The sequence below is a fragment of the Somniosus microcephalus genome, chromosome 1 (genome assembly GCF_052327205.1).
Source record: "Somniosus microcephalus isolate GS21.2 chromosome 1, FLI_Smic_1.0, whole genome shotgun sequence".
Classification (NCBI taxonomy): Eukaryota; Metazoa; Chordata; class Chondrichthyes; order Squaliformes; family Somniosidae; genus Somniosus; species Somniosus microcephalus.
This window is the reverse complement of record NC_140987.1, coordinates 257,055,480-257,081,679: the sequence shown is the minus strand read 5'-3', so window position 1 is coordinate 257,081,679 and position 26,200 is coordinate 257,055,480. Positions and strand designations below refer to the sequence as shown.

The window sequence follows — 26,200 nt, the reverse complement described above, 5'->3', positions numbered from 1 at the left end:
AGCACCTTTAATGTAGTAAAGCACCCAAGGCGCTTCACAGGAGCGATTATCAAATAAAATTTGATACTGATGAGACATTAGGACAGGTGCTTGGTCAACGAGGTAGGTTTTAGGGAGTATCTTAAAGGAGAGAGAGGCGGAGAGGTTCAGGGAGGGAATTCCAGAATTTAGGGCCTAGGCAGCTGAAGGCAGGGCTACCAATGGTGGAGCGATGGAAATCGGGATGCGCAAGAAGCCAGAATTGGAGGAGCGCAGCGATCTTGGAGGGTTGTAGGACTCAGTATGATGATCAGTACGTAATTATTCACACGTAAAGTTAGTATGGGCTGTTTTGTTATGCCTCAGAGCTGGGGTGTTGTCTGATTGTGCAACTCCCTTTGAATGTTCACTAATTGTTTTGTGGTTTATGAAGCTCCGATTTTCATTCTTCTGGGATGGTTGCTACATAAATGCAGGTTGCTTGTTTTTCCACTGCGTGTCCTGTTTATTATTTTGATTTTTTTTTGGTTCCCTGTTTTCTCTCCTCCTCACCTCTCTGGGAAGGTGCTGACTCAATCCTGGAGTAAAGTGTCCATGGACTCTGGCCTTCCTCCAGTACCTCAACCAAGTAGCCATCCTAGATGGTGAGTGTTAGCAGGTCAATCCATCATGGAGGTCGTCGCCGCTGAGTCTGAATCTGGATTTTGGTGTGATGTTCATGGGCGAACAGGTCTTCCAGCCGAAAACCCAGAGAGGGCAGATGGTGGAGTGGTGGGGTGCCTGGGTTTAACGTCTCGTCCGAAAGGCGGCACCTCCGACAGTGCAGCACTCCATCAGTATTGCACTGGGGGTGTTAGCCTGGATTGTGTGCTCAAGTCTCTGGAGCAAAGGTTATTCGATAGACGTCAGGAGTGAAAATTGTGTGATGGTTGTTTTAATATAATCCCCACACCAGTCCTGGGACATGGAAACCAAATGTAGCCCCCCTTTCACCCCCTCCCCATGCTCTTGCCAAAGTGAGATCAGCTAACTTGGTGTAGACCAAACACCAAACTTGGCATCTTCTATTCTGTGCAGCTCGACTCCACACTGGGCAGTGTATTAACCAACTGGGCATCTACTGGTGCAATTTTGAATGAGAACGTACGTGAAATAGTCTTTAGATCATAGAATCATACAGCTCAGAAGGAGGCCATTCGGCCCATCGTGCCTGTGCCGGCTCTTTGAAAGAACTATCCAATTAGTCCCACTCCCCCTGCTCTTTCCCCATAGCCCTGCATTTTTTTCCCCTTCAAGTATTTATCCAATTCCCTTTTTGAAAGTTACTATTGAATCTGTTTCCACTATCCTCTCAGGCAGCGCATTCCAGACCACAACAGTTCACTGTGTAAAAAAAAATTCTCCTCATCTCCTCTCTGGTTCTTTTGCCAATTATCTTAAAGAAAGATGGCCCCTCTGACAGTGCAGCACTCCCTCAGTACTGCACTGGGAGTGTCAACCTAGATTCTGTGCTCAAGTCTCTGGAGTGGGACTTGTACCGACAACCTTCTGGTTCAGAGGCAAGTGTGCTACCCACTGAGCTATGGTTGATGCTTGGATGTGCTGCTGACGTCAGTAATGTTGTGTCCACAACACTTTTAATTGTGTTTACTGCTCAGGTGTCCTTGAAAGTTTTCTTTGGCAAACCAGGCCTGTGGTTTGAGGGCTGCGATCTTGATGGTGACAAGAACGCGGTGTTCCACGACATCGACGGCTCTGTAACAGGCTACAGGGACACGTACGTGGGCCGCATGGACAACTTCCTGATCCAACATCCCAGCTGCGAGAATGTCACGTCCTGGTTTGGCTCAGTTTGCAGTGGAAGATATGCTCAGGTAAAAAGAAGCTGAGGGCAGGAAAGGAATCACTTCAAAAGGTATATTTCAAAGTGCCTCTCATAACCTCGGGATGCCCCAGAGCACATGAAGTACTTTTGAAGTGTAGTCACCGTTGTAATGTAGAAAACGCGGCAGCCAATTTGCGCACAGCAAGCCCCCACAAACAGCAATGTGATAATCGTTTTTTTTTTGTGATGTTGATTGAGGGATAAATATTGGTCGGGTTACCAGTGATAACTCCCTTGCTCTTCTTTGAAACAGTGCCATGGGATCTTTTACATCCACCTGAGAGGGCAGACGTCCCATCCGAAAGACGGCAACTCAGACAGTGCAGCACTCCCTCAGTACTGCACCGGGAGTGTCAGCCTAGATTTTGTGCTCGGGTCTCTGGAGTGGGTCTTGAACCCACGACCTTCTGGCGCCGAGGCGAGAGCGCCACCCGTTGAGTTAAGGCTATATCTGCTTGCTACTTAGATCAGATTAGTATTTTTTTTAAAAGAGCCTATTTGTTGCTTACCAGACACGAGCTGTGTATCTCGAGTCAGATACAGTCACTTGTATTAGGAGACAGACGGCAATCCTTTTGATTCAACTGTTAATGGCAGATGTTTATCCCACAGAATGGTACCTCGCCTTTCCGCAGATTGACTCAGTTCCAAGGATTTACAAGTGGAACGAGATTCCTCTGCCGTAATGTGTTGCCATTGTTTCAATAGAGGGCAGTCTGATTTATTTTTTGTTTTTTAAAAACATTAAATCCAGAGAGTTGATTGAATAGGTAGGGCACATTTAAAAGATCTCGGTTCTTGTTTTGACTGATTTATTAATATAACTAAATTGAATGTTGTGCCATTTTTTCCTATATAGTTCTTATAGTTCTTAAAATATGGATTGGTTTTGATTTAGAAAGCTCGTTGGCGCTCGTCCATGTTGAGATTACATTTGCATTAAGTATCATTTCATTTTTTCCAAATCAAGAACAGCTGTAAGAGTTCCCCAGTGCATTGCATGTAGACTCGCCAAGGCATAGTACTTTATTGATGCAGTACTGAAATATCATGACTGATACCCTTAGCCAATACGTCTGATCAGATTTAATTGGCGTGAAAAATGCAATAACTTCTGCTTATCACAGTTACAGATGGAGAATGGGAAAATTTTCCCTTTATGGTCTCCACTGTTGGCATCGGGCAGACAGCATGGCTAGGAGCAGAGTGAAGCTCCCTCTACTTTGCCCCAACAATGTGCCTTAACTCCAACTTTAGAGGAATACCGTTACTTCATTTAGTTACTGACTGAGCAGTTTTGTGCAGTGAGCCTGTATGTTGAGATTGACTAAACTCGTGTTTAAGAAGAAAGAAAGACTTGTGTCTAATATTTCTATTGCGTCTTTCATGACCTCAGGACGTCCCAAAGCACTTTGCAGCCAATGAAGTATTTTTGAAGTGTAGTCATTGTTGTAATGTAGGAAACGCAGCAGCCAATTTGCGCACAGCAAGCTCCCACAAACAGCAATGTGATAATGAGCAGATAATCTGTTTTTTTAGTGATGTTGGTTGAGGGATAAATATTGGGCAGGACACCAGGGATAACTCCCCTGCTCTTCTTCGAAATAGTGCCATGGGATCTTTTACGCCCACCTGAGAGATCAGACGGGGCCTTGGTTTAATGTCTCATCCGAAATACAGCACCTCTGACCGTGCAGCATTCCCTCAGCACTGCACTGAGTATCAGTCTAGATTTTGTGCTCAAGTCTCTGGAGTGGGGCTTGAACCCACAACTTCCTGACTCGGGCGCAAGTGCTACCCACTGAGCCACAGCTGACACTCGGCGTCTAGAGGAAGGATCACTCCATCTCGTGTGCAAGGACTGGGGTCTTAGAAGTGATGGGACAATGAGCTAAGCCACTGAAGCGCCTGGCCATTGGGTTAATCGCTATGTAGTGATGCTGTAACTGTTGTTCCAGGTTTATATACAGACCCGTCGTCCCCAAAACCTAACCATGACCATTGTAAGAGACGAATACTCCAATCATCCTATGACCCTACGAGGCATCAATCAGCGAGCAGACTTCCAGCAATACCAGCCCGTAGTGAAGCTTCAGAAAAGCTACACAATTCACTGGAACGGTCGTGCGCCAGAGGAAACCTTTCTGTATCTTATAAACTTTAATAAGTAAGCTATGGTTTGATTCATGTATCTACAGAGAAAGTTTGCACTTCTAAAATCTCTTAAGTTGCTATCTACTGTAACAGAGCAAGGACATTTCTAGAAATTGGTCTAATAACTTTTTTTAAAGTTTTTTTTTAGTAAACATTTGCTTATCAAGGTGAGGGGTGTTAACTCTGGGATATGAAATACTTTGGGCCAAACGATGCTGGATAAATAACGGTGTGTTAACGACAGACGCTGTTATTAATGTGCAAATTGGCCAGTGAGTTCAGGGGGATGACGAGATACGCCGTGAGTTGTGAATCTCCAGAATTTACTGGTTGATTTATGGCATTCCACTGATTGCTTCGCACAAACGGTAACTCGCCCTGAACCTCCCCGTTATTTTTAACAACTTGCTGCAATTGCACATTAATTGCTCGTTAAACTCGCAGCAGAAAGTTAGAGCTGGTAATCAAGAGCGTAAGTACCTTTTTTACAGCACAATTATTATTACAATGGCCATCAACCTCTCCAGCCCAGAAAGTGAACCATTTAAACTGTTCACTCTCATTCCTGCAGGTGGTAAATTCTTTTTTGAGATTTTTAAAAATACAAATGTTTAATTTTTTAATTTTTTTTCCTTTTCCTTTCTGTCTCTATTTTTCTCTCTCTCTCAATCCAATCTTTCTCTTTATCCTCTCTTTCTTTATTTCTCTTTCTGTATCTGATTTAACTCTAATTCACCCTGTTTCCTTCTCCGTCGTTCCTCTGTTTCTTTCTCAATCCTTAAATCTCATTCACTGAGGTCCCAGATGCCCGCTGCACTGTTCTCGGCTCGCACTCCCAGCAAGTTACGGCACAAATTATATTCACGCTGAAGGGTGGGGGAAAATGTCTAACTAACGGAGCATGTCACCAGATGCCACGTTCCAGCAAAATGTGGCCCTTTCTTACTTTGGGCACATAGTGCATCTGCATCAAGCACTCTCAGATCAGGTATAGTGTGGTTAACTGCAGAACCAAGCTCCCGCGACACTGCTCCAGCAATGTGCTGTTATCCACAACTTCAGTTTGGGGAGGGAGTAGTGCTTATTGGGTAGCATTGTCATATTTTCTTTTAATTTCCCATTCTTTTTGAGTGAAATTGCAAATTTAGTGCTTGAATTAGGGTCAAGGTTATCGTTGTCCTACTGCAGCAACAAGTCCCCTAAAGGTTTCCCCCACAAACGTTCCTTCTGGGTGTGATCACGACCAGATTGATTGATTTATTTCTTTGTTGTTTTTGACTTCCTGTAGAGATGATTGGATTCAGGTTGGTCTGTGCTACCCACAAAGCACTGCGTTCCAAGTCATGGCTGACATCTACCAAAGACAAAACTCAACGGCCCACAGTGTGGAGGATTACACAGCGGTGCCTTCTCTTAAAGAGTTGCAGAATAAACCAATGGAGAGAAAATACTATTTTGACAACAGTACCGGGTATGTTGATTCTTTCCTCTTTAGCTGTTTCCTGACTGGATGAATAACATGCTGGATGCTTAACAATGTATAGACAATGCATGACAACTGAGGAAACTAGTTGGATTCCCATCATTATTTTTTAGATTCTGTTTTACTCTGGCCAGAAGTATTTTCTTCAGTTCCTGCAGAAAATGAAGTCTTAATCCCTATAATATTCTTGCCATTCAAACACTTGCCATTCGTGTTTGCTGTTAGTGTCATTTCTGTGGGAAAGGGTAGAGATGATCAGATGCCCCTAGAGTTATGATCCATGCCTTTGTTACCTCTAGATTTGACTATTCCAACGCTCTCCTGGCAGGCCTGCCATCTTTCACCCTCCATAGACATGAGTTCATCCAAAACTCTGCTGCTCGTATCCTAACTCGCACCAAGTCCCGTTCACCCATTACCCCTGTGCGCGCTGACCTACATTGGCTCCCAGTCTGGCAACGCCTTGATTTAAAAATTCTCATCCTTGTTTTAAAATCCCTCCCTGGCCTCGCCCCTCCCTATCTCTGTAACCTCCTCCAGCCCTACAACCCTCCAAGATCTCTGCGCTCCTCCAATTCTGGCCTCTTGCACCTCCCCGATTTTAATCACTCCATCATTGGCGGCCGTGCCTTCAGCTGCCTGGGCCAAGCTCTGGAATTCCCTCCCTAAACCTCTCCACCTTTAAGACGCTCCTTAAAACCTGCCTTTTTGACCAAGCTTTTGGTCACCTGTCCTAATATCTCCTTATGTGGTTCAGTGTCAGATGTTGTTTGATAATCGCTCCTGTGAAGCACCTTGGGACGTTTTACTACGTTAAAGGTGCTATATAAATACAAGTCGTCGTTGTCATTGACCTCCCCCTCATAGGAAAGTGAAATTAAACTTTTCCAACCCACAACATTTTATTACTTAATTATATTAAAAAATACAAAACTGTCCATAGAATTTAATATCCACACAGTGCATAATCCTAGATCAAAGGAACAATTGACCCAACAACTGTACAATTCTGGAATTGTCTATATAGATAAAAACACCATAGCTTGAGCCTTCTCTGCAGCCAGGCCAAATTTATTTGATGACTTTTTAAAATTTGTGTCCAGCGAATTGGATAAATACTTGAAGGGGGAAAATTTGCAGGGCTATGGGGAAAGAGCAGGGAGTGGGACTAATTGGCTAGCTCTTTCAAAGAGCCGACACAGGCACGATGGTCAGAATGGCCTCCTTCTGTGCTGTGTGATTCTATGAAATATGTGGGCAATCTGGGCAGCTGAGAAGTGGAGCTGATTGGAGCAGAGCAGTTTCTCCGCAGCACCAGGTTAAGTTGCTGGGAGGTGTAATGTATATACCTTTAAGTGGGGAACTATCTTTTACAGCTCATGTATACTGCAGTACCGGCAGTGACCACACCTGTATATAGCCCTGAGTAGTAATCTGTACAGATCAGTTGCAGTGTGAGCCACATTGAGTAAACACCTGTTGTACCGTTCTCCGCAGTCTGTGTCTTATTATACACGGACGCAACATTGGCGACGAGGCAGGTTCGAACCTACCTGCAACTCTGCATCACCTCCCGGGGATTCGTTCCTGGAGATCAGTGGATTGGAGGTCAAGGCCAGAGACTCGGGCATCGACCACGGGCAACCGCCCAGTCATCCAGCAGAGACTCGAGAATTGCGGGGGAGGCTGTCGAGAGCCAGGCTTGGCTTTCCAGTCGAGGTGGTCCAGCGAAACGGGCTGGCAACAGGCAGTGCGCAGACCCTTCCCGGACAGCGGCGGGCTAGAGCCCGACCGAGCGGCACAGCAAAGGGCCGAGCAGCGTCAACGGGGGAGAGAGAGAGAGGGCAGAGCGCACAGGGCGCAGCCGGGGTTCAGGGGCCGAGCAGCGTCGGAGAGAGAGACGCGCAGAAACCCGCGAGGCGCCGCCATTGCCACGAGGACCGCCGAGAGCGGCGTTGGCAGCAGTGCAGGAGAAGCGTGCGAAACCTACAGGGCGCCGCCATTGCCACGAGAACCGCCGGGAGCGGCGTCGGCAGCAGCGGGGGAGGAAGGAAAGCGTGGGAGACGCCATTTTAAGCCATTGGGAGACGCCATTTTAAACCACACCCAAAATGCCGAAGAGTGGCAGTATCACCGCATTTGACAATGAAGTCGAAGATTGAACTACATATGTCGAACGAATAGAGGTGTACTGCAAGGCAAATGGGGTGTCAGATGACAAGAAAGCGTCGGTATTGTTAAATTTAATGGGTGCAAAGACGTATGGTTTATTACGAAATCTAGTAACCCCAACGAAGCCAATGGAAAAGAGTTTTGAAGACATAGTAACGATACTAAAGGAACATTTAAACCCCACACCGCTGCTGATAGAAAGATTCAAGTTTCACAAACGGAACCAGCATAAGGATGAAAGCAATGCTGATTATTTAACAGAACTGCGCAAACTATCGAAACACTGCCAGTTTGGAGCGGGACTGGCGGATACCTTAAGGGACAAGTTTGTGTGTGGGCTTCAAAGTGAAGGAACCCAGAAACGGCTTTTATCTGAAAAGGACCTTACGCTGGAAAAGGCTTTCAGCATTGCGGTATCATATGAAGCAGCAGCACGGGGCGCTGCAGAGATACAACAGAGACCGCAAGAATATGGCACAAACGAAATGTCATATGGAACAGAGAAGTGCTATTGCTGCGGCAGAACAACACACGACCAGAATGATTGCTGGTTCAAAGACAAAGTGTGCAGACAGTGTGGAAAAGTAGGACACATAGCACGAGTCTGCAGGTCGGAAAAGAAAATGAGCAATAAGAAACCGACCAAAGGAAAGTACAAGAAGGTACATAAGATAACGGAGAATAGTTCAGACGAACAAAAGAGTGATAACAACTCCGAAAGCAGGGAACTGAGTTGTCTGAAACTACATAATGTGATCACAACGGAGGATCACCGAACCATTTGGGTCACTCTCAAGTTAGCAGGAGTCCAGGTAAAGATGGAATTGGACACAGGATCAGCCCTAACAGTCATAAACCGACGGGACTACGAGCGGCTATTCTCACACATACCCTTGAGAGACACAAAAATTATTTTGAAGACGTACACGGGGCAAAAAGTCTACCCCAAAGGAAAAATAAGGGTGACCGTTATATATAACGGTAAGGAAACACCAAAACTAGACCTGTATGTATTGCAAGATGGAGGACCACCATTACTGGGACGTGAATGGATCCGGAAAATACAACTGGATTGGCATTCCATACAGGCACTGACTGTGGCTGACAAAAAGGATGACGACGTCACACCTGGGCGACTGTCAAAGATCCTAACTGACGCGAAAGAAGTGTTCCAGCAAGGACTCGGAACACTAAAAGGCATGACAGCGATGATTAAAATTGAAGAAAACGCAAGCCCAAAATTTTTTAAGGCCAGACTGTGACCCCTGGTTCTGGACTCCCCGACCATCGGGAACATCCTTCCTGCATCTAGTCTGTTGAGTCCGGTCAGAATTTTATAAGTTTCAATGAGATCCCCTCTCATTCTTCTAAACTCCAGCGAGTACAAGCCCAATCGTCCCAATCTCTCCTCATACGTCATTCCTGCCATCCCAGGTATCAGCCTGGTGAATCTTCGCTGAACCCTGGAACATGGCAAGAACATCCTTCCTCAGATAAGGCGACCAAAACTGCACACAATACTCAAGATGTGGTCTCACCAAGGCCCTGTACAACTGCAGCAAGACATCCTTGTTCCTGTACTCAAACCCTCTCGCTACCATTTGCCGATCTTAACCACCTGCTGCACTTGCATGCTTACCTTCAGTGACTGGTGCACAAAGACACCCAGGTCTCGTTGCACTTCCCCTTCTCCCAATCTATTGCCATTCAGATAATAATCTGCCTTCCTGTTTTTGCCACCAAAGTGGATAACCTCACATTTATCCACGTTATATTGCATCTGCCATGCTTTTGCCCAATCGCCCAACCTGTCCAAATCATTGGACTGGCTGTGTTTACAGGTGAAAAATTTAAATAATTTTGGTGAATTGATTCTAAGAAACCATACTATTAAAAGGATATAGAGGCACTGGCGAAGGTGCAAATAAGATTCACAAGGATGATACCAGATCTGAGAGGTTGTAACTATCAGGAAAGGTTGAACATGCTGGGGCTCTTTTCTCTAGAATAGAGAAGGCTGAGGGGTGACCTGATGGAGGTCTTTTAAGATTATGGAGGGTTTCGCTAGGGTAGACGTAGAGAAGATGTTTCCACTTGTGGGGGAGTCCAAAACTAGGGGCCATAAATATAAGATATTCACTAATAAATCCAATGAGGAATTCAGGAGAAACTTCTTTACTCAGAGAGTGGTGCGAATGTGGAACTCGCTACCACATGGAGTGGTTGACGTGAATAGCTTGGATGCATTTAAAGGGAAGCTAGATAAATATGAGAAAGAAACGAACAAAAAGATATGCTGATAGGGTGAGATGAAGAGAGGTGGGAGGAGGCTCATGTGGAGCATAAACACCGACATTAAAAAAAAAAAATATTTGTGGGCATTGCTGGCAAGGCCAACATTTATTGCCCATCCCTAGTTGCCCTTGAGAAGGTGGTGGTGAGCTGCCTTCTTGAACCGCTGCAGTCCGTGTGGTGATGTTACTCCCACAGTGCTGTTAGGGAGGGAGTTCCAGGATTTTGACCCAGTGACGATGAAGGAATTGCGATATATTTCCCAGTAAGGATAGTGTATGAGTCAGAGGGAAACTTGGAGGTGGTGGTGTTCCCATGCACCTGCTGCCCTTGTCCTTCTAGGTGAAAGAGGTCGCAGGTTTGGGAGGTGCTGCCGAAGAAGCCTTGGCGAGTTGCTGCCGTGTGCCGGTGGTGGAGGGAGTGAATGTTTAAGGTGGTGGATGAGGTGCCAATCAAGCGGGCTGCTTTGTCCTGGATGGTGTCGAGCTTCTTGAGTGTTGTTGGAGCTGCACTCATCCAGGCAAATGGAGAGTATTCCATCACACTCCTTACTTGTGCCTTGTAGATGGTGGAAAGGCATGGACCAGTTGTGCCGAATAGCCTGTTTCTGTGCTGTAGACTCGGTGTAAACTACCTTGCTGAAGGGTCTAGGGGAGGAACAAGCATTTTGGAACCAATTCACTAAAAGTCCAAAGGGCAGTTTTTGCATGTGTTTAAAAAGTTCACGCTGCACGCGCACACCGTCGCCTATGTTGAACTCTCTTCCTCTTGGCTTTAGGCTGCTGTTTCTAATGCTCCAGGCACGGCATGCTCGGGAAGGGCACAGCTACTGCTCGACTCAGGGCTGCGAGCGAGTGAAGGTCATGGCCACGATGCAGTCACAAGGCATGAGCAACTGCATGTCCGCTGCCTACCCGAAATATTCCACACCTCCGAAAGCCATTGTAGCAATGCCACCAAAGAGCTCGGACAAATGTGAAAACTGTGGCGCTTCTCAGGTAAACTCTTCCCCTTTTTAAATCCATTTTACAGGTGTGCTTTTAGCCAGGCAATCCTGTGCTCCTTTGGCCGATTATTTTTGTTCAATTGTCATCCACTCGTATCACCTTCTGAAAGAAAGAACTTACATTTATACGACCTCTGGACGTCCCAACGCTCTTTACAGCCAACTTAGTACTTTTTGAAGTGTAGTCACTGTTGTAATGTAGGAAACACAGCAGCCAATTTGCGCACAGCAAGATCCCACAAACAGCAATGAGCTAATGGCCAGATAATCTGTTTTTAGGTATTGGTTGAGGGATAAATATTGGCCAGGACACCAGGCAGAACTCCCCTGCTCTTCTTCAAAGTAGTGCTGTGGGATCTACTCCCTCAGTACTGTACTGGGAGTGTCCACCTAGATTTTGTGCTCAAGTCTCTGGAGTGGGACTTGAACCCACAAACTTCTGACTAAGTGCTGCGCTGTCAGAGGTGCCATCTTTGGGATGAGACGGTAAACCAAGGCCCTTCTGCCCTCTCAGGTGGACGTAAAAGATCCCATGGCACTATTTTAACCAACATCATTAAAACAGATGATCTGATCATTATCACATTGCTGTTTGTGGGAGCTTGCTGTGCGCAAATTGGCTGCCAGATTTCCTATTTTACAACAGTGACTACACTTCCACAGTGCTTCATTGGCTATAAAGCGCTTTGGGACATGTGAAAGGTCCTGAGGTTGTGAAAGCCCAAAGAAAGCCTTGCATTTATATGGCTCCTTTCATGACCTCAGGATGTCCCAAAGCGTTTCACAGTCAATGAAGTGCTTTTGAAGTGTAGTCACTGTTGCAATGTAGGAAACGTGGCAGCCAGTTTGGAATGTCCTGAGGTTGTGAAAGGTGCTATAGAAATGCAAGTCTTTTTTATTTGATATCTTGCTTTGTTTTACTTTTGTAATATTTACTTGCCTGTTAATGCAGTGAGTAGCTAAGACCAGGAAGGCTCCATTTTATAACAGCTGGTCTACACTGTGTTAGCTAATCTCACATGGAATGGCAGTGGTGGAACTATAGTTGGTCAGAGTGTCCTTAGGGACGGGAAAATCAGCCAAGGTTTCCACTGCTGACTGTTACCTATTGACCCTTCCTGGAAATGGATCTTGAGTGAGGTCATTGATCTGACTTGACAGTGGTACCAATCCCCTCAAAAGATAAAATAGTCCGCCAACATTCATCATGAATGGCACTTGGGCAATGCAAGGCCTGTTGCCAACTGAACCACACTCCAATGCCCTCTGCCTCCTGTCAATTTTCTCCTTTTGCTACTAAGGAGACAGGGTCATAGTAAGACCCCTGTTGGCCATCCCTGGAGAGTGATATGTTGGGCATCTTGGGGCGTTAAGGGTTAATAATCGATCTTGGTGGAGCAACAGACTTTCCAAGATAAACAGGATGGCTTTGAAGTGTCGTGAGAAGGAAGCATAGCTTGTCTTCTGCTTTTAGAGTCTGCGTGTTATAATCGAAAAGTGCTTGTGCAAGGAAATAAGTGACCGTAATGATGTCAGCCACGAGTGGTTAAAGTGTAGCTTTGGTGGTTAGAGTAATAAACATAGGTAGAGGGATCCATTAACTAGTATAGAAAGATAACGGTTAATAAAGCCTGTTCTTCAAAGCGGTTAAGAACAGTTAGATCAGGAAGTCTTGTTTGAGGGGAATAGCTTTGGAGTAAATAACTACAGCTGTTTACATGAATAGACTATCTTCAAAGGATTGAGAATAGATAAGTCATGAGGTCTTATCTATGACTTGTACCTTTGATGTAGGATAAATATATATTATGTTATGGTGTATAAAGGAGCATGGTTTGCAGTAGTTCTTCAGAGAGCTCGAAAGATACAGAAATGGAAAAGCTGCTCTCTGTGTACAGTTAGTCCAATCACTGTGCCGTATATCAATGAAGTCTGTTCCGCATACTACACTATCCAGTGTCTCGTGCTTACTCGAAACATTTTGTTGTGAACCGTTGAAGGAAGGAGGTTAAATGCTAACAACCCTACTTGCAGAAAATAAGAAAAGCCTGCATATTGTTAGATCCGTGGTTCAGTGGATAAATAATCACACGGATGCTGTACATTAACAAATAACAGGTCTTTACTGGAGGAGGGTAATCTCTAGACTGGGGTACAGAGGCATGCGCAAAGCTTATATACCGGTGTGGTCACTGCCGGTACTACAGTATACAGGAGCTGTAAAAAGTACTTCTGACTTAAAGGCACATACACTACAATTCCTTCCCTTTTAGATTAATAATAACCCCCTTAATATTCAAATAACAATAACATTTTTACATGTACATTAAATTACAAAAGTACATTTATAGATTCAGTCTTTGGGGCGGCTTCCTGACCCTTTCGGGATAGCGCCTCTCCAGAGGTTCTTGTTCTTGGTGCAGAGGCGATTCTGACCCCTTTTCATCGGGTAGTTCATCGGGTTCCACTGCTACTGGGTCTGAAGTAGATGCTACCGGTATGTCGGGTTCATCCCCAGGTACTCGAGACATGGGGTTGACGCGTTCCTGTGATGCTAAGATCTGATTGACGTGGCGTCTCACAATGTTCTCCCCGACATCCACTGTGTACATTAATGGCCCCTGCCTTGTACATATCGTTCCGGGTTGCCACTTCTCTGTTCGATAGTCACGGGCCAAGACTGGTTGCCCTACATTGAAGCTCCTTGTCGGCTTCTCATTGATGTGCTGGAATTGTTTGTCCTCAGCATTTCTTCGCACATTTGGTCTGAGGAAGTCCAGACGAGATCTCAACCTTCGGTTAAAGAACATCATGGCCGGGGTCTGGTTGGTAACTGCATGTGTCGCGTTTCGGTAGGCTAATAAGAAATTGTCCATCTTATGCTGTAGTGGAATTTCCTCGTCGCACATGGCCTGTATCGCCTTCTTAAAGGTTTGTACGAACCTCTCAGCCAATCCATTGGTGGCTGGATGATACAGGGCGGATGTGTAATGCCTTACCCCATTCCTTTTCATGAATCTTTGGAACTCGTCGGACACAAACTGTGGTCCATTATCAGAGCAGATCTGCTCTGGCAAACCGTTTCTGGCAAATATGGTCCGTAGGACTGCAATCGTTTTCTCTGTAGTGGTTGAAGACATCTTTATCACCTCAGGCCACTTTGAATGAGCATCCACTGCTATTAAGAACATTGAGTCCATGAATGGACCAGCGAAATCAATGTGCACCCGTTGCCATGGAGAGGAGGGCCACTCCCATGGGTGTAGAGGGGCATGTGGTGGTGCATTTTGGACCTTCTGGCATCCTAAGCAGCTCTTAGTTAGGTCTTCGATTTGTTGATCGATTCCCGGCCACCACACATAAGCCCTAGCAAGGCTTTTCATTTTCACTCCCCCTAGATGACCTTCATGTAGCTCATTTAGCACTCTCTCCCTTAACTTGGGTGGAATCACCACTCTGGATCCACACATCACTGTCCCCTGGCATACTGACGGCTGTTCTCTTCTGGATGAGAATGCTGGCAACAGTGAGTCGCCATGTGTTGGCCATCCCCTCACCGTCAATTCATATACCCGTGACAGCGTCGGATCATTGCGGGTCTCCTCTATATCCGCGTTTGTTACTGGCAATCGGTCAATTATCGACGAATAAAATATCTCGATAGGGTCCACTGCTGGTGCTTCCTCCACAGTAGGCAGTGGCAGGCGCGATAGCCCATCAGCGTTCCCATGCTGTTTCGTGCCTTTATATTCTATTTCATATTGATTCACCCCTAGAAACAGGGACCATCTTTGTAACCGCTGTGCAGTCATTACTGGCACGCCCTTCTTAGGATTAAAGATGGAGACAAGTGGTTGGTGGTCAGTCAGCAAGGTGAACTTCTGCCCATGCAGATAGTGGTTGAATTTTTTTACTCCCCATACTAGGCTGAGGGCCTCCCTGTCAATCTGGGCGTAGTTGCGCTCGGCTGAGGTTAGTGACTGAGACGCAAAGGCTACTGGCCTCTCCAACCCGTCTGGGAATTTGTGCGACAGCACCGCTCCAATGCCGTAGGGTGATGCATCACATGCCAAACGAATTGGTAGTGCTGGGTTGAAATGGGCCAACACCTCTTTTGATGTGATCAATTCTTTACACTTCTGGAAACCTCGTCTACGTTCGTCATCCCACTTCCATGGTACCCCTGTTTGCAGTAGGGTGTTCAGCGGGTGTAATACCGTAGACAAATTTGGTAAGAATTTGTGGTAATAGTTTACCAGCCCGAGGAACGACCTCAGTTGTGGCACATTTTCCGGTGCTGGAACCTTGACTACTGCCTCAATCTTGTCAGGGGACTTATGTAACCCCTCTTCATCGATGACGTGGCCACAATACGAGATCTGTTTCTGGAAAAACTCACACTTGTGGCGATTAGCTCGTAGCCCATACTCCTTTAATCTGGTGAGCACCTTCTCCAAGTTAGCGAGGTGATCACCGTCATTTTCGCCCGTGACCAAGATGTCGTCCAAATAACACTGGGTCCCTGGAATCCCTTGCAGGACCTGATCCATCGCCCTTTGCCAGATAGCCGGAGCCGAGGCTACTCCAAACACCAGCCGGTTGTATTGATAGAGACCTTTATGAGTGTTGATCATAAGGTAATGTTTCGAAGCTTCTTCTACCTCCATTTGCAAGTACGCCTGGGCTAGATCAATTTTGGTGAAGCGTTTACCACCAGATAGCGAGGCGAAAATATCCTCAATACGTGGAAGCGGATATTGCACCGTGTGAAGGACTGGGTTCACTGTCACATTAAAATCCCCACAGATGCGGACCTTCTTTGGTTCCCCAGGCGTATTACTCAACGACCTCTTCATTACAGGAACGATGGGTGTAGCCCACTCACTCCAGTCCACTTTGGACAGTACTCCTGAACGTTCCAACCCTTCCAGCTCTGCTTCAACAGCTGGTCTGATCGCATATGGCACTGGTCTGGCCTTCAGAAACTTTGGGCTTGCATTTTCCTCTATTTTAATTGTTGCTGTTATTCCTTTTAGTGTTCCTAGTCCCTCCTGGAACACTTCTTTTGCGTCAGTTAACATTTTTGACAGTCGTCCAGGTGTGATGTCGTCATCCTTTTTGGCCTCAACCTTCAGTGCCTGTATGGAATGCCAATCTAATTGTATCTTCCGGATCCATTCACGTCCTAGCAGTGGTGGTCCTCCATTTGGCAATACATATATATCCATTTTAGGTATTTCCTGACCTTCATATGTCACTTTCACCCTTATTTTTCCTTTGGGGTAGACTTTTTGCCCCGTATACGTCTTCAAGACAATCTCTGTAGCTTTCAAGGGTATGTGTGAAAATAGCCGCTTGTAGTCTCTTTGATTTATGACTGTTAGAGCTGACCCTGTGTCCAATTCCATTTTCACTTGGACTCCGTCTATCTTGAGTGTAACCCAGATAGTCTGGTGCTCCTCCATTTTGGTTACATTATGTAGTTTCAGACAACCCAGCTCCTTGCTTCCGGAGTCTGTGTCACTTTTCTGTTCGTCTGAACTACTGTCCATCACCTGGTGTACCTTTTTGTACTTCTCCTGTGGAGATTTCTTACTGTTGGTTTTCTTCCCAGACCTGCAGACTCTTGCTATGTGTCCTGTTTTCCCACACTGTCTGCACACTTAGTTCTTGAACCAACAATCTTTCTGGTCATGTGTTGTTCTGCCGCAGCGATAGCACTTCCCTGTTCCATAGGTCATTTCGTTGATGCCATATTCTTGCGGTCTCCGTTGTATCTCTGCAGCGCCCCTTGCGGCTGCTTCGTGTGATACTGCCATACTGAAAGCTTTATCCAGCGTAAGGTCCTTTTCTGATAGAAGCCGTTTCTGGGTTCCTTCACTTTGTAGCCCACACACAAACTTGTCCCTTAACGTGTCTGCTAGTCCCGCTCCAAACTGGCAGTATTTCGATAGCTTGCGCAGTTCCGTTAGGTACTCAGCATTGCTTTCGTCTTTGTGTTGGTTCCTTTTATGGAACTTAAATCGTTCTGCTATCAGCAGCGGTGTGGGGTTTAAGTGGTCCTGTCGGATTTCTACTATGCTTTCAAAATTCTTGTTTACCGGCTTCTCTGGGGTTATTAGATTTCGCAGTAACCCATAAGTTTTTGCACCCATGGAATTTAACAGAACCAGTGCTTTATTAGCATCTGGCACTTCATTCGCCCTGCAGTACACCTCAATACATTCCACATATGTCACCCAATCTTCGACTTCATTGTCGAACGTAGAGATACTGCCACTCTTCGGCATCCTTGGTTGTGCGTTAACTATCACCAATGGCGCCTCCCGCGCTTCCCCTTCTTCTCCGCTAGCACAAAATGGTGTCTCCTGCGCTTTCCTTCCTTCCCGCACTCGCCCTTCTTCTCCGCTGCGGCTTCTCAAAATGGCGTCTCCCGCGCTCTTCCTTCTCCGCGGCTCAATGGCGTCTCCCGCGCTCTCCCTGCTTCTCCGCGGCTCAATGGCGTCTCCCGCGCTCTCCCTGCTTCTCCGCGGCTCAATGGCGCCTCCCGTGCTCTTCCTCCTTCTCCGCGGCTCAATGGCGTCTCCCCTTGCTTCGCCCCGCAGACCCTGATCAGCCCGTGATCCCTGGCTGTGCTCTGCGCGTTCTTCTTTTGATATTTTTCGACGCCACTCAGTCTAGAACCCGGCTGTTTCTTACCCTCTCTCTCTCCGGTTGCTTTATTTTTCCTCGACGCCGCTCGGTGTTCAACCCCCGGCTGCGCCCTGCGCTCTTCACCCTCTGTCTTACCCCGACGACGCTGCTCGGCTCTCTCTCCGCCGTCGGTCGGCTCCAGCCGCCGCTGCTTGGGATGGGTCTGCGCTGGACCTGTCGTCGGTCTCTTACTGCTCGTTGTGGCTGGGGAACCAAGCCCGGCTCTCCACAGCCTCCCCAGCGAAGTTGGATCTCTGCCTGACTGCTGGGCGGTTGCTCGTGGTCAACGCCCGTGTTCCTGGCCTCGACTATTTTTTTTTTCTTTTATGTTGCAGGTAGATTCGAATCGACACTCGTCGCCACTGTTAGATCCGTGGTTCAGTGGATAAATAATCACACGGATGCTGTACATTAACAAATAACAGGTCTTTACTGGAGGAGGGTAATCTCTAGACTGGGGTACAGAGGCATGCGCAAAGCTTATATACCGGTGTGGTCACTGCCGGTACTACATACATACAGTATACAGGAGCTGTAAAAAGTAGTTCTGACTTAAAGGCACATACACTACACATATTGTGAACAATTTCAGATTCTTAACAAAAATTACTGTTTGTAACCAAGAGGCTGTGATTTGTTTTGTCAAAGTTGGGGAGGAATGTGTCCCCTCTGGGCCCTTTACAGTAAGTAAATCCCTTTGGGGAAAAGTACAATACAATTCACAGGCTTTCTATGAAATCATGGTTTCAGAACTATAAGTTGTCTAGTCTAAAAATTACGGTAGGCTCGTATTTCAAACCTGAAGCTATTGCTATAGTAACGGCTTACACTGTAATTGTGTTTTTCCCCACATTCCTTTCATGGTGATGAGTCTGTTGAAATGACTGTATTCTTTGTTAGATACGATAGGCCGCATTAAGTAACCATTGTAGGCAAGATAATGTGCAGCATGGAGAGTGTTGCTTGTGTCTGTGTGTGTGTGTCTGTGTGTGTGTGTGTGTGTGTCTGTGTGTGTGTGTGTATCTGTGTGTCTGTGTGTGTGTGTGTCTATGTGTGTGTCTGTGTGTGTGTGTCTATCTGTGTGTGTCTGTGTGTGTGTCTATGTGTGTCTGTGTGTGTGTCTGTGTGTGTGTGTGTCTGTGTGTGTCTGTGTGTGTCTGTGTGTGTGTGTGTGTGTGTGTCTGTGTGTGTGTGTGTCTGTGTGTGTGTGTGTGTGTGTCTGTGTGTCTGTGTGTCTGTGTGTGTGTGTGTCTGTGTGTGTGTGTGTCTGTGTGTCTATGTGTGTGTGTGTCTGTGTGTGTGTGTGTGTGTGTCTGTGTGTGTGTGTGTCTGTGTGTGTCTATGTGTGTGTGTGTCTGTGTGTGTGTGTGTGTGTGTGTGTGTGTGTGTGTGTCTGTGTGTGTGTGTGTGTGTGTGTGTCGATGTGAAACATGTATATTTGATCTCAATACACGGTAAGTTACGTCACCCCTTGAAGCGTGGGAAGTAACGCAATTCTGACATCCCTTCTGATTGGTTGAGAAAGTCCTTGTTCTACATAAAACGCATACTTGATTTCCTGCAGGTGATTTTATTCCATTTTTGGACAGATTTGTTTTGCTGAAAAAGATATAACTTAAATTTATGTATCGAACATTGGTTAGACCACACTTGGAGTACTGTGTGCAGTTCTGATCGCCATATTATAAAAAGGATGTAGAGGCACTGGAGAGGGTGCAAAAAAAATACAAGGATGATACCAGAAATGCAAGGGTATACATAACAGGAAAGGATGAATAGGCTGGGTCTCTCTTTAGAGGGGTGACCTAATAGAGCTCCTTAAAATTATGAAAGGTTTTGATAGAATAGACACAGAGAGAATGTTTCCACTTGTGGGGAAGAGCAAAACTAGAGGCCTTCAATCTAAGATAGTCACCAAGAAATCCAATAGGGAATTCTGAAGAAACTTCTTTCCCCAGAGAGTGGTGAGAATGTGGAACTCGCTACCACAAGGAATGGTTGAAGCGAATGGTATAGATGCATTTAAGGGGAAGCTGGATAAGCACATGAGGGAGAAAGGAATAGAGGGGTATGCTGATAGAGTTAGATGAGGAGGGATGGGAGGAGGCTCGAGTGGAGCATAAACGCCGGCATAGACTGGTTGGGCCGAATGGCCTGTTTCTGTGCCATATATCCTATGTAATTATGTAGCAACCTTCTCGCATCCTCAGGAGGTTCCAAAGCATTTCACAGCCAAAGAATTACTTTTAAGATGCAGTCACTGTTGTGATGTAGTTAAACAGGACGGGCAATTTGCACCTGGCAAGGCTCCACAAAGAGTAAATTGAGGTGATTAACCAGTTAATGTGTTTTTGGTAGTGTTGGTTTTGAAATGTTGGCCTGGATACTGGAATGCTCCCTGAAGTTCTCTGAATAGTGCCATGAGGGCTTTCTTCCTGAGCACGCAGCTGGGGCCTTGGCTTAACATGTCAAGGTGATGCTTCAGTTGTACAGAGCCTTGGTCAGACCCCTTCTAGAATATTGCCTTCAGTTCTGGGCACCGCACCTCAGGGAAAATACATTGGCCTTGGAGGGGACGCAGCGCAGATTCATCAGAATGGTACCAGGGCTTAAAGGATTAAATTATGAGGACAAATTGCATAAACTTGGGTTGTATTCCCTTGATTTTAGACAGTTGAGGGGTGATCTAATTGAGGTGTTTAAGATGATTAAAGGATTCTATCGGGTAGATGAAGAGAAACTCTTTCCTCTGGTGGGAGAGTCCAGAACAAGGGGGTATAACCTTAAAATTAGAGCCGGGCCGTTCAGGGGTGATGTCAGGAACCACTTCACACAAAGGCTAGTGGAAATCTGGGGGGGGGGTTGCGGTCAATGGAAAATTTCAAGCGTGAGATTGATAGATTTTAGTTAGGCAAGGGATATGGAGCAAAGGTGAGTAAATGGGATTGAGGTACAGATCAGCCATGATCTAATTGAATGGCGGAACAGGCTCAAGGGGATGAATGGCCTCCTGTTCTATGTTCCAACCAAATTCTTAAAATCAAGCAATTTGTTTCTCCATGTGCTAGTATAATCTGGAAGGCATCATTACGTGAAAACTGAATTAGCCACTGGATCTTTTTCAGGCGAGAACTAATTTTAATGTTGTCCATATTCTGCAGCTAGTTTTTACAAGCGATCCACACAAAACCTACCTCCTCGTGCAGATCCAATCCCTCAGCAAAGCCGAGAGCCAGCAGGGCCGCAGTGAGTCCTACATTTCTGTAAGTAACCCTTGAGCTATTTCAATCACCTTCGAAAGAGGAGTGGTCGTAAAAGATCTTGTGACCATGCATGTGATTCAAAGGTGGCGATGAGCGGGAAAGAATATGCAGGTGTGCAAGCATTTCGATCACACCCTGTGAAATTCTCTCTGGTAATATTCTGAGAGTAATGGTTTCTGGTAATATTCTGCGAGTAATGGTTTCTGAACTGAACAGCTGGTATGAAAATGGAAGTCCCGTCATTAAAACAGACGATGGGTGCTTCCTTTAAAAGATCCTTGCTACTTTCATGGGTTCTTCTGACCCTGAAACAGGTGCAAAGTCTTTTTTTTAAACTAGTTTCTCATCAGACTACAGAGTGAAATTTATAACGTTTCGATTTAAAGAATTTGGGTTCCTGGTTTCTCGCAGCTTAAGGTGGACACTGTTTCTAGATGCACAGACTAATAATTGTCAGCATGCTGGTGTTTTTTTAATTGTAGTGACTTTATCCCATTTTATGATGTAAATCTGGGTTGCCAAGCGTATAGAGAGATGCACAGACTGTTCCCAGCATGGAGCTGGAGCTTGATCACAGGAATCCTGTTCAAGATGTGTGTCAGATTGTGCGCGCGCGCGCGCGTCTCTGTCTGTGCGCGCGCGTCTCTGTGCGCACGTACGCGCGCCTCTGTCTGTGCGCGCGCGCCTCTGTCTGTGCGTGCGCGTCTCTCTCTGTCTGTGCGCGCGCGTGTCTCTCTGTCTCTGTGCGCGCGCGTGTCTCTCTCTGTCTCTGTGCGCGCGCGTGTCTCTGTCTGTGTGTCCATTTGTGCATCTTGCAATGTCGTCACAATCTGTGTGATGTGACTTTCTGTCATTATAACCTGGCTTGCTATTGAGCATAGGCATGCTGGGACTGTCAGTGTGACTGATCGTGCGTTCCTAAATACTGAGTTAGTTTTCAGCTGACACGATTAGTGCCTTCTCGCCCGCCAGATATTGATTACTTTAGAAGCTATCCTCCTACCCACTCCAGTGAATTAGTACTTCGCAGCACGAGTGAAATTGAACCCACAGTAAGCTCACTGCTGCCTGCAGTAGACCCAACATCAGAGCAGCGAGAAGCATTATCCTTTCTGTGCTAAAGAGATGGGGGTAAAGGTTCCGCTGTGGGGGCAATCGGGGAAAATGCACCCAAAACACGCTTGAAAGTGCATTGGTTAGTTTGCAGTTCAAGTTTCTGCTAAAATTCATTTGCATAATCACAAATGTAAAATCTTCCATGAACCAGCACAATTGGGGAGCTTAAAGGAGCGTAATGGTTTCTGTTTACTTTCTTTCCATAAAAAATATTCTGCGATGTATTGAAGAGTGGTAACCTGGTGCAGTTTTATTAATTCAGCTGAAAATGGGTTTATCAGCAAAAAATAAGCAATTTTAATAAGGATGCCTAGTCCTCCACCTGTGAGTAACCTGATTTAAAATCACTGAAAATGACTTAAACTACTAAATGGGTCAGTATAGTTTTTTAAAATCAGTGTACACTAGTCAGTTTCTCAGTAAATTAAATATTTTTTGATATGAAAAGACTTAAAACGTGCCTCCTCGTGTCTGTGCGAGTAAGAATCTGAGCGCAATTTGAAGAGCCTCCCCGAACCAGTGCCATCGACGGAATCTCCCAATGTTCATTGGGGGCGGGGCCAGTTTTGTGGGTGGGGTCTGATCCGGGCAAATGGAATCTTGAACCAGTGTAAAAGATCGCGGAAAACACGAGCGCAAGTGGTTTTAGGCGTTTAAAAACTCCCCGATCTTTTGCGCTGGTGTGGTCTTAGGAAATATAAGGGTTGGCACCACCCTGAACCTGGCAGCAGGGTAATAAAAGATTATAAAGCTGCATTAACACCTGATAAACAGTGTCTGCAACTAATTATTTATTAGACCTGTCAAATCAGTCTGTCCTGGCATGGTCTGCATTCTGCTCATAGAATCGTACAGCACAGAAGGAGGCCATTCGGCCCATCGAGTCTGCGCCAGCTCTTTCGAAGAGCAATCCAGTTAGTCCCACTCCCCTGCTCTTTCCCGATGTCCCTACATTTTTTTTCCTTCAAGTATTTATTCAATTCCCTTCTGAAGGCTACTATTGAATCTGTTTCCACCACCCTAACAGGCAGTACATTCCACATCCTAACCACTCGTTGCGTAAAAATGTTTTTCCTCATGTCGCCTCTGGTTCTTTTGCCAATCACCTTAAATCTGTGTCCTCTGGTTATCGATCCTTCAGCCATTAGAAATAGTTTCTCTTTATTTACTCTATCAAAAGCCTTCATGATTTTAAACACCTCCATTGATCTATACTATCTGCCTCCGATGTAATGATGAAATGCTTCTTTTTAGGTGAATGGCACTAAGTTCCCGTTTCAAAAGGGATTTTTCTTGGTGACGGTTGATGCCTGCAGTGGACTGGTTACCAAAAATATATTGTTTACCAAAGCTGATGCAATCATGGTCAAATACCTGAACACTGGACTCTCTCAAAGGTAGGGTAAAGAGAAAGTGACTTCACATTTACTTCCTTTAGAACAGGGAACTGGACATGATTTATTTTTTATTCGTTCATGGGATGTGGGCGTCGCTGGCATTTATTGCCCATCCCTAGTTGCCCCTTGAAGGTAATGGTGGGCCTCCTTGAACCGCTGCAGTCCATGTGGTGAAGGTACTCCCATAGTGCTTTTAGGTAGGGAGTTCCAGGATTTTGACCCAGCGACGATGAAGAAATGGGCGATATGTTTCCAAGTCGGGATGGTGCGTGACTTGGAGAGGAACCTGGAGGTGGTAGAGTTCCCATACACCTGCTGCCCTTGTCCTTCAAGGTGGTGGAGTTCGTGGGTTTCACTTGGAACTGGGACAAGAGGAGAAAGCAGTGCACAATCTCGGCGCTGTACAGGCAAGAGGCTACATTCAGTTACATCTACTTTGCATTCGACAACATGTTTCTGTGGCTTGCCTGTCATTTTAATCTGCCCCACTCCCACTCTGACCTCTGTTCTCAGCCTCCTACACTGTTCCAATGTAAGCTTGAGGAACAGCACCTCATCTGTTGATGAGGCACTTTACAGCCTTCCGGACTCGACATTGAGTTCCACTATTTCAGATCATAACCACTGCCCCTATTTTTTCCAGATGGCAGCTGTTGGTGATGATTCTGCTATTCCCATCTTTTGTTTCTTTACCATCTCCATTTGCCTTTGCGCCATCATCCTTTTTGTCATTTAATCTCTCCTGCCTTCCACCCTAACACAGACATTCCCTTTTGTTCTTTCTTCCCTTCCCCCCCTTTCCAAGCCTCTGTACTTGCTTAAAACCTGTTACATCGTTAACTTTTTCCAGTTCTGTTGAAAGGTCATTGACCTGAGTGTTTCCAGCATTTTCTGTTTTTATTGCTGCTGTCACTCATTATTCTTACACTAATCCGCCCCTCCCCCCACACCTTTCCTGTCCCATCCTAATTCCTTCCATCATGAAGGTAGGGTTACATACAGTATTGATGTGATATCATCAATGGACCAGCCATGCTGCACAATACCCTACCTCTGCATGCGGGTCAAAAATATATATTGTATTTTTAATATTTTGAGTACTCATGAAGGCGGGAGATGATGATGATGTTGGGGACCTGATTTAATTTTTCACTTTTTGAAACTCCCCTAAGTATCTGCCAGATCTGCTGACCTCCCCACCAGCAAACTTCCCTCCTCCTTTGCAACTAGTACTCCCAGCGGGCCAGTCGCGTCCTGATGACGCAAGAGGAACAATTTTGCGTGGTCCTCTCGCGCATCAGTTGCTCCTTGCTGGGTTGACGCCCAAATTTGGAGAGGAACTAATTTCTAGCAGGGGTTTCTGTCCTAAATCTCTGTTAATCTTATTTCTACGGTCCCTCATTCTAGACAACAGTAGTTTGCATTTATATAGCGCCTTTAACATAGTTAAAATGTCCCAAGGCACTTCACAGGAGCGATTATCAAACAAAATTAGACACCGAGCCACATAAGGAGATATTAGGACAGGTGACCAAAAGCTTGGTCAAAGAGGTAGGTTTTAAGGAGCGTCTTAAAGGAGAAGACAGAGGTGGAGAGGCTTAGGGAGGGACTTCCAGAGCTTCGGGCCTAGGGGAGCTGAAGGCATCAATGGTGGAGCGATTAAAATCGGGGATGCACAAGAGGCTAGAATTGGAGGAGCGCAGAGATCTCGGAGGATTGTAGGGCTGGAGGAAATGACAGAGATAGGGAGAGGCAAGGCCTGGAGGAATCTGAACACGAGGATGAGTTTCTATCTGCTGTGTTTCCTCGCTTCGTTATATTAAACAGCTCTATTAAATCACCCCATAATCTCCTCTGCTCTAATCAAAACTGACCCACCTTTTCAAGTCTTTCTCTGTATTCGTGTTTCCTCGTACCAGTACCATCCCAGTGAGTTGACGCAGTATCTTCTCTATTGTCTGAACATCCTTCCGGCAGTACAGGGTGCTTTCATTTGGGATGGCTCGCTTCCTGATGGGATTGTGAGGCTTATTTTTGTGCTCAAAGTGAAGGATGTTTCCGCAGGTAATCAACCTCTTCCTTTTTCGAGCACTCCCAGGTCAAATATAACACAGCCAGATGCAGGGTAAAACTCCCATTACTCCTGCCTCTGAGATCTCTGCACTCCTCCAGTTCTGGCCTCTTGCGCATTCCCGATTTCCATCACTCCACCACTGACGGCCATGCCTTCAGCTGCCTGGATCATAAGCTCTGGAATTCCCTCCCTAAACTTCTCCGCCTCTCCCCATTTAAGACGCCCCTTAAAACCTACCTCTTTGACCAAGCTTTTGGCCACCTCCTAATGTGTCTCTATATCAAATTTTGTTTGATAATTACTGGTGTGAAGCACCTTGGGATGTTTTACTACGCTAAAGGCGCTACATAAATGCAAGTTGTTGTTGCTTAACAGCATGCAGCAGATCCACCCTCGGAAGAGGTTGCTACAGTAGTGTGGTAGTTATTTTCATTTCCCGCACCAGTCTTTGAGTGAGATTGCCCACTCGTACCAAATTAAGGACTGTTTTGTGCTGTAGGCCCATGTCCAGTAGGAGCTGGATTGAGTTTGCTCAAACTCTTGTCACATTGGACCATTACAGCTAGCAGACAGAGGAGAGATTCATCCTATCACTCTGGGTGAGATTTGAACCAGGTCAGGTGAAAAGAAAGTACAGAAATAGGGAGAAGAGACTCCTAGAATTATAGAGCACAGAAGAAAAGAAA

General features: G+C 45.9%; 2 protein-coding genes across 5 annotated transcripts in view; one reads left to right on the top strand and one right to left on the bottom strand.

Annotated features, from left to right (window-relative positions):
* The window catches only part of LOC147124739 (cell surface hyaluronidase-like), a 79,577-nt gene that overhangs the window by 25,867 nt on the left and 27,510 nt on the right, over window positions 1-26,200 (top strand). For 3 of the 4 annotated variants that reach the window (XM_085992398.1, XM_085992407.1, XM_085992417.1), the window contains exons 9-14: window positions 1,638-1,853; window positions 3,823-4,031; window positions 5,307-5,489; window positions 10,744-10,963; window positions 20,826-20,927; window positions 23,298-23,440. In XM_085992398.1, the coding sequence (XP_085848524.1) occupies window positions 1,638-1,853; window positions 3,823-4,031; window positions 5,307-5,489; window positions 10,744-10,963; window positions 20,826-20,927; window positions 23,298-23,440 (1,073 nt within the window). Of the gene's footprint in view, window positions 1-1,637; window positions 1,854-3,822; window positions 4,032-5,306; window positions 5,490-10,743; window positions 10,964-20,825; window positions 20,928-23,297; window positions 23,441-26,200 lie in introns of those variants that run through there. The other variant, XM_085992428.1, reaches the window with a different exon arrangement.
* The window catches only part of LOC147124738 (TBC1 domain family member 15), a 100,045-nt gene continuing 92,861 nt past the window's right edge, over window positions 19,017-26,200 (bottom strand). Inside the window, exon 9 of the mRNA XM_085992469.1 lies at window positions 19,017-19,263. Coding sequence (XP_085848595.1) covers window positions 19,235-19,263 — 29 coding nt within the window. The 3' untranslated portion in view covers window positions 19,017-19,234. The remainder of the gene's footprint in view (window positions 19,264-26,200) is intronic.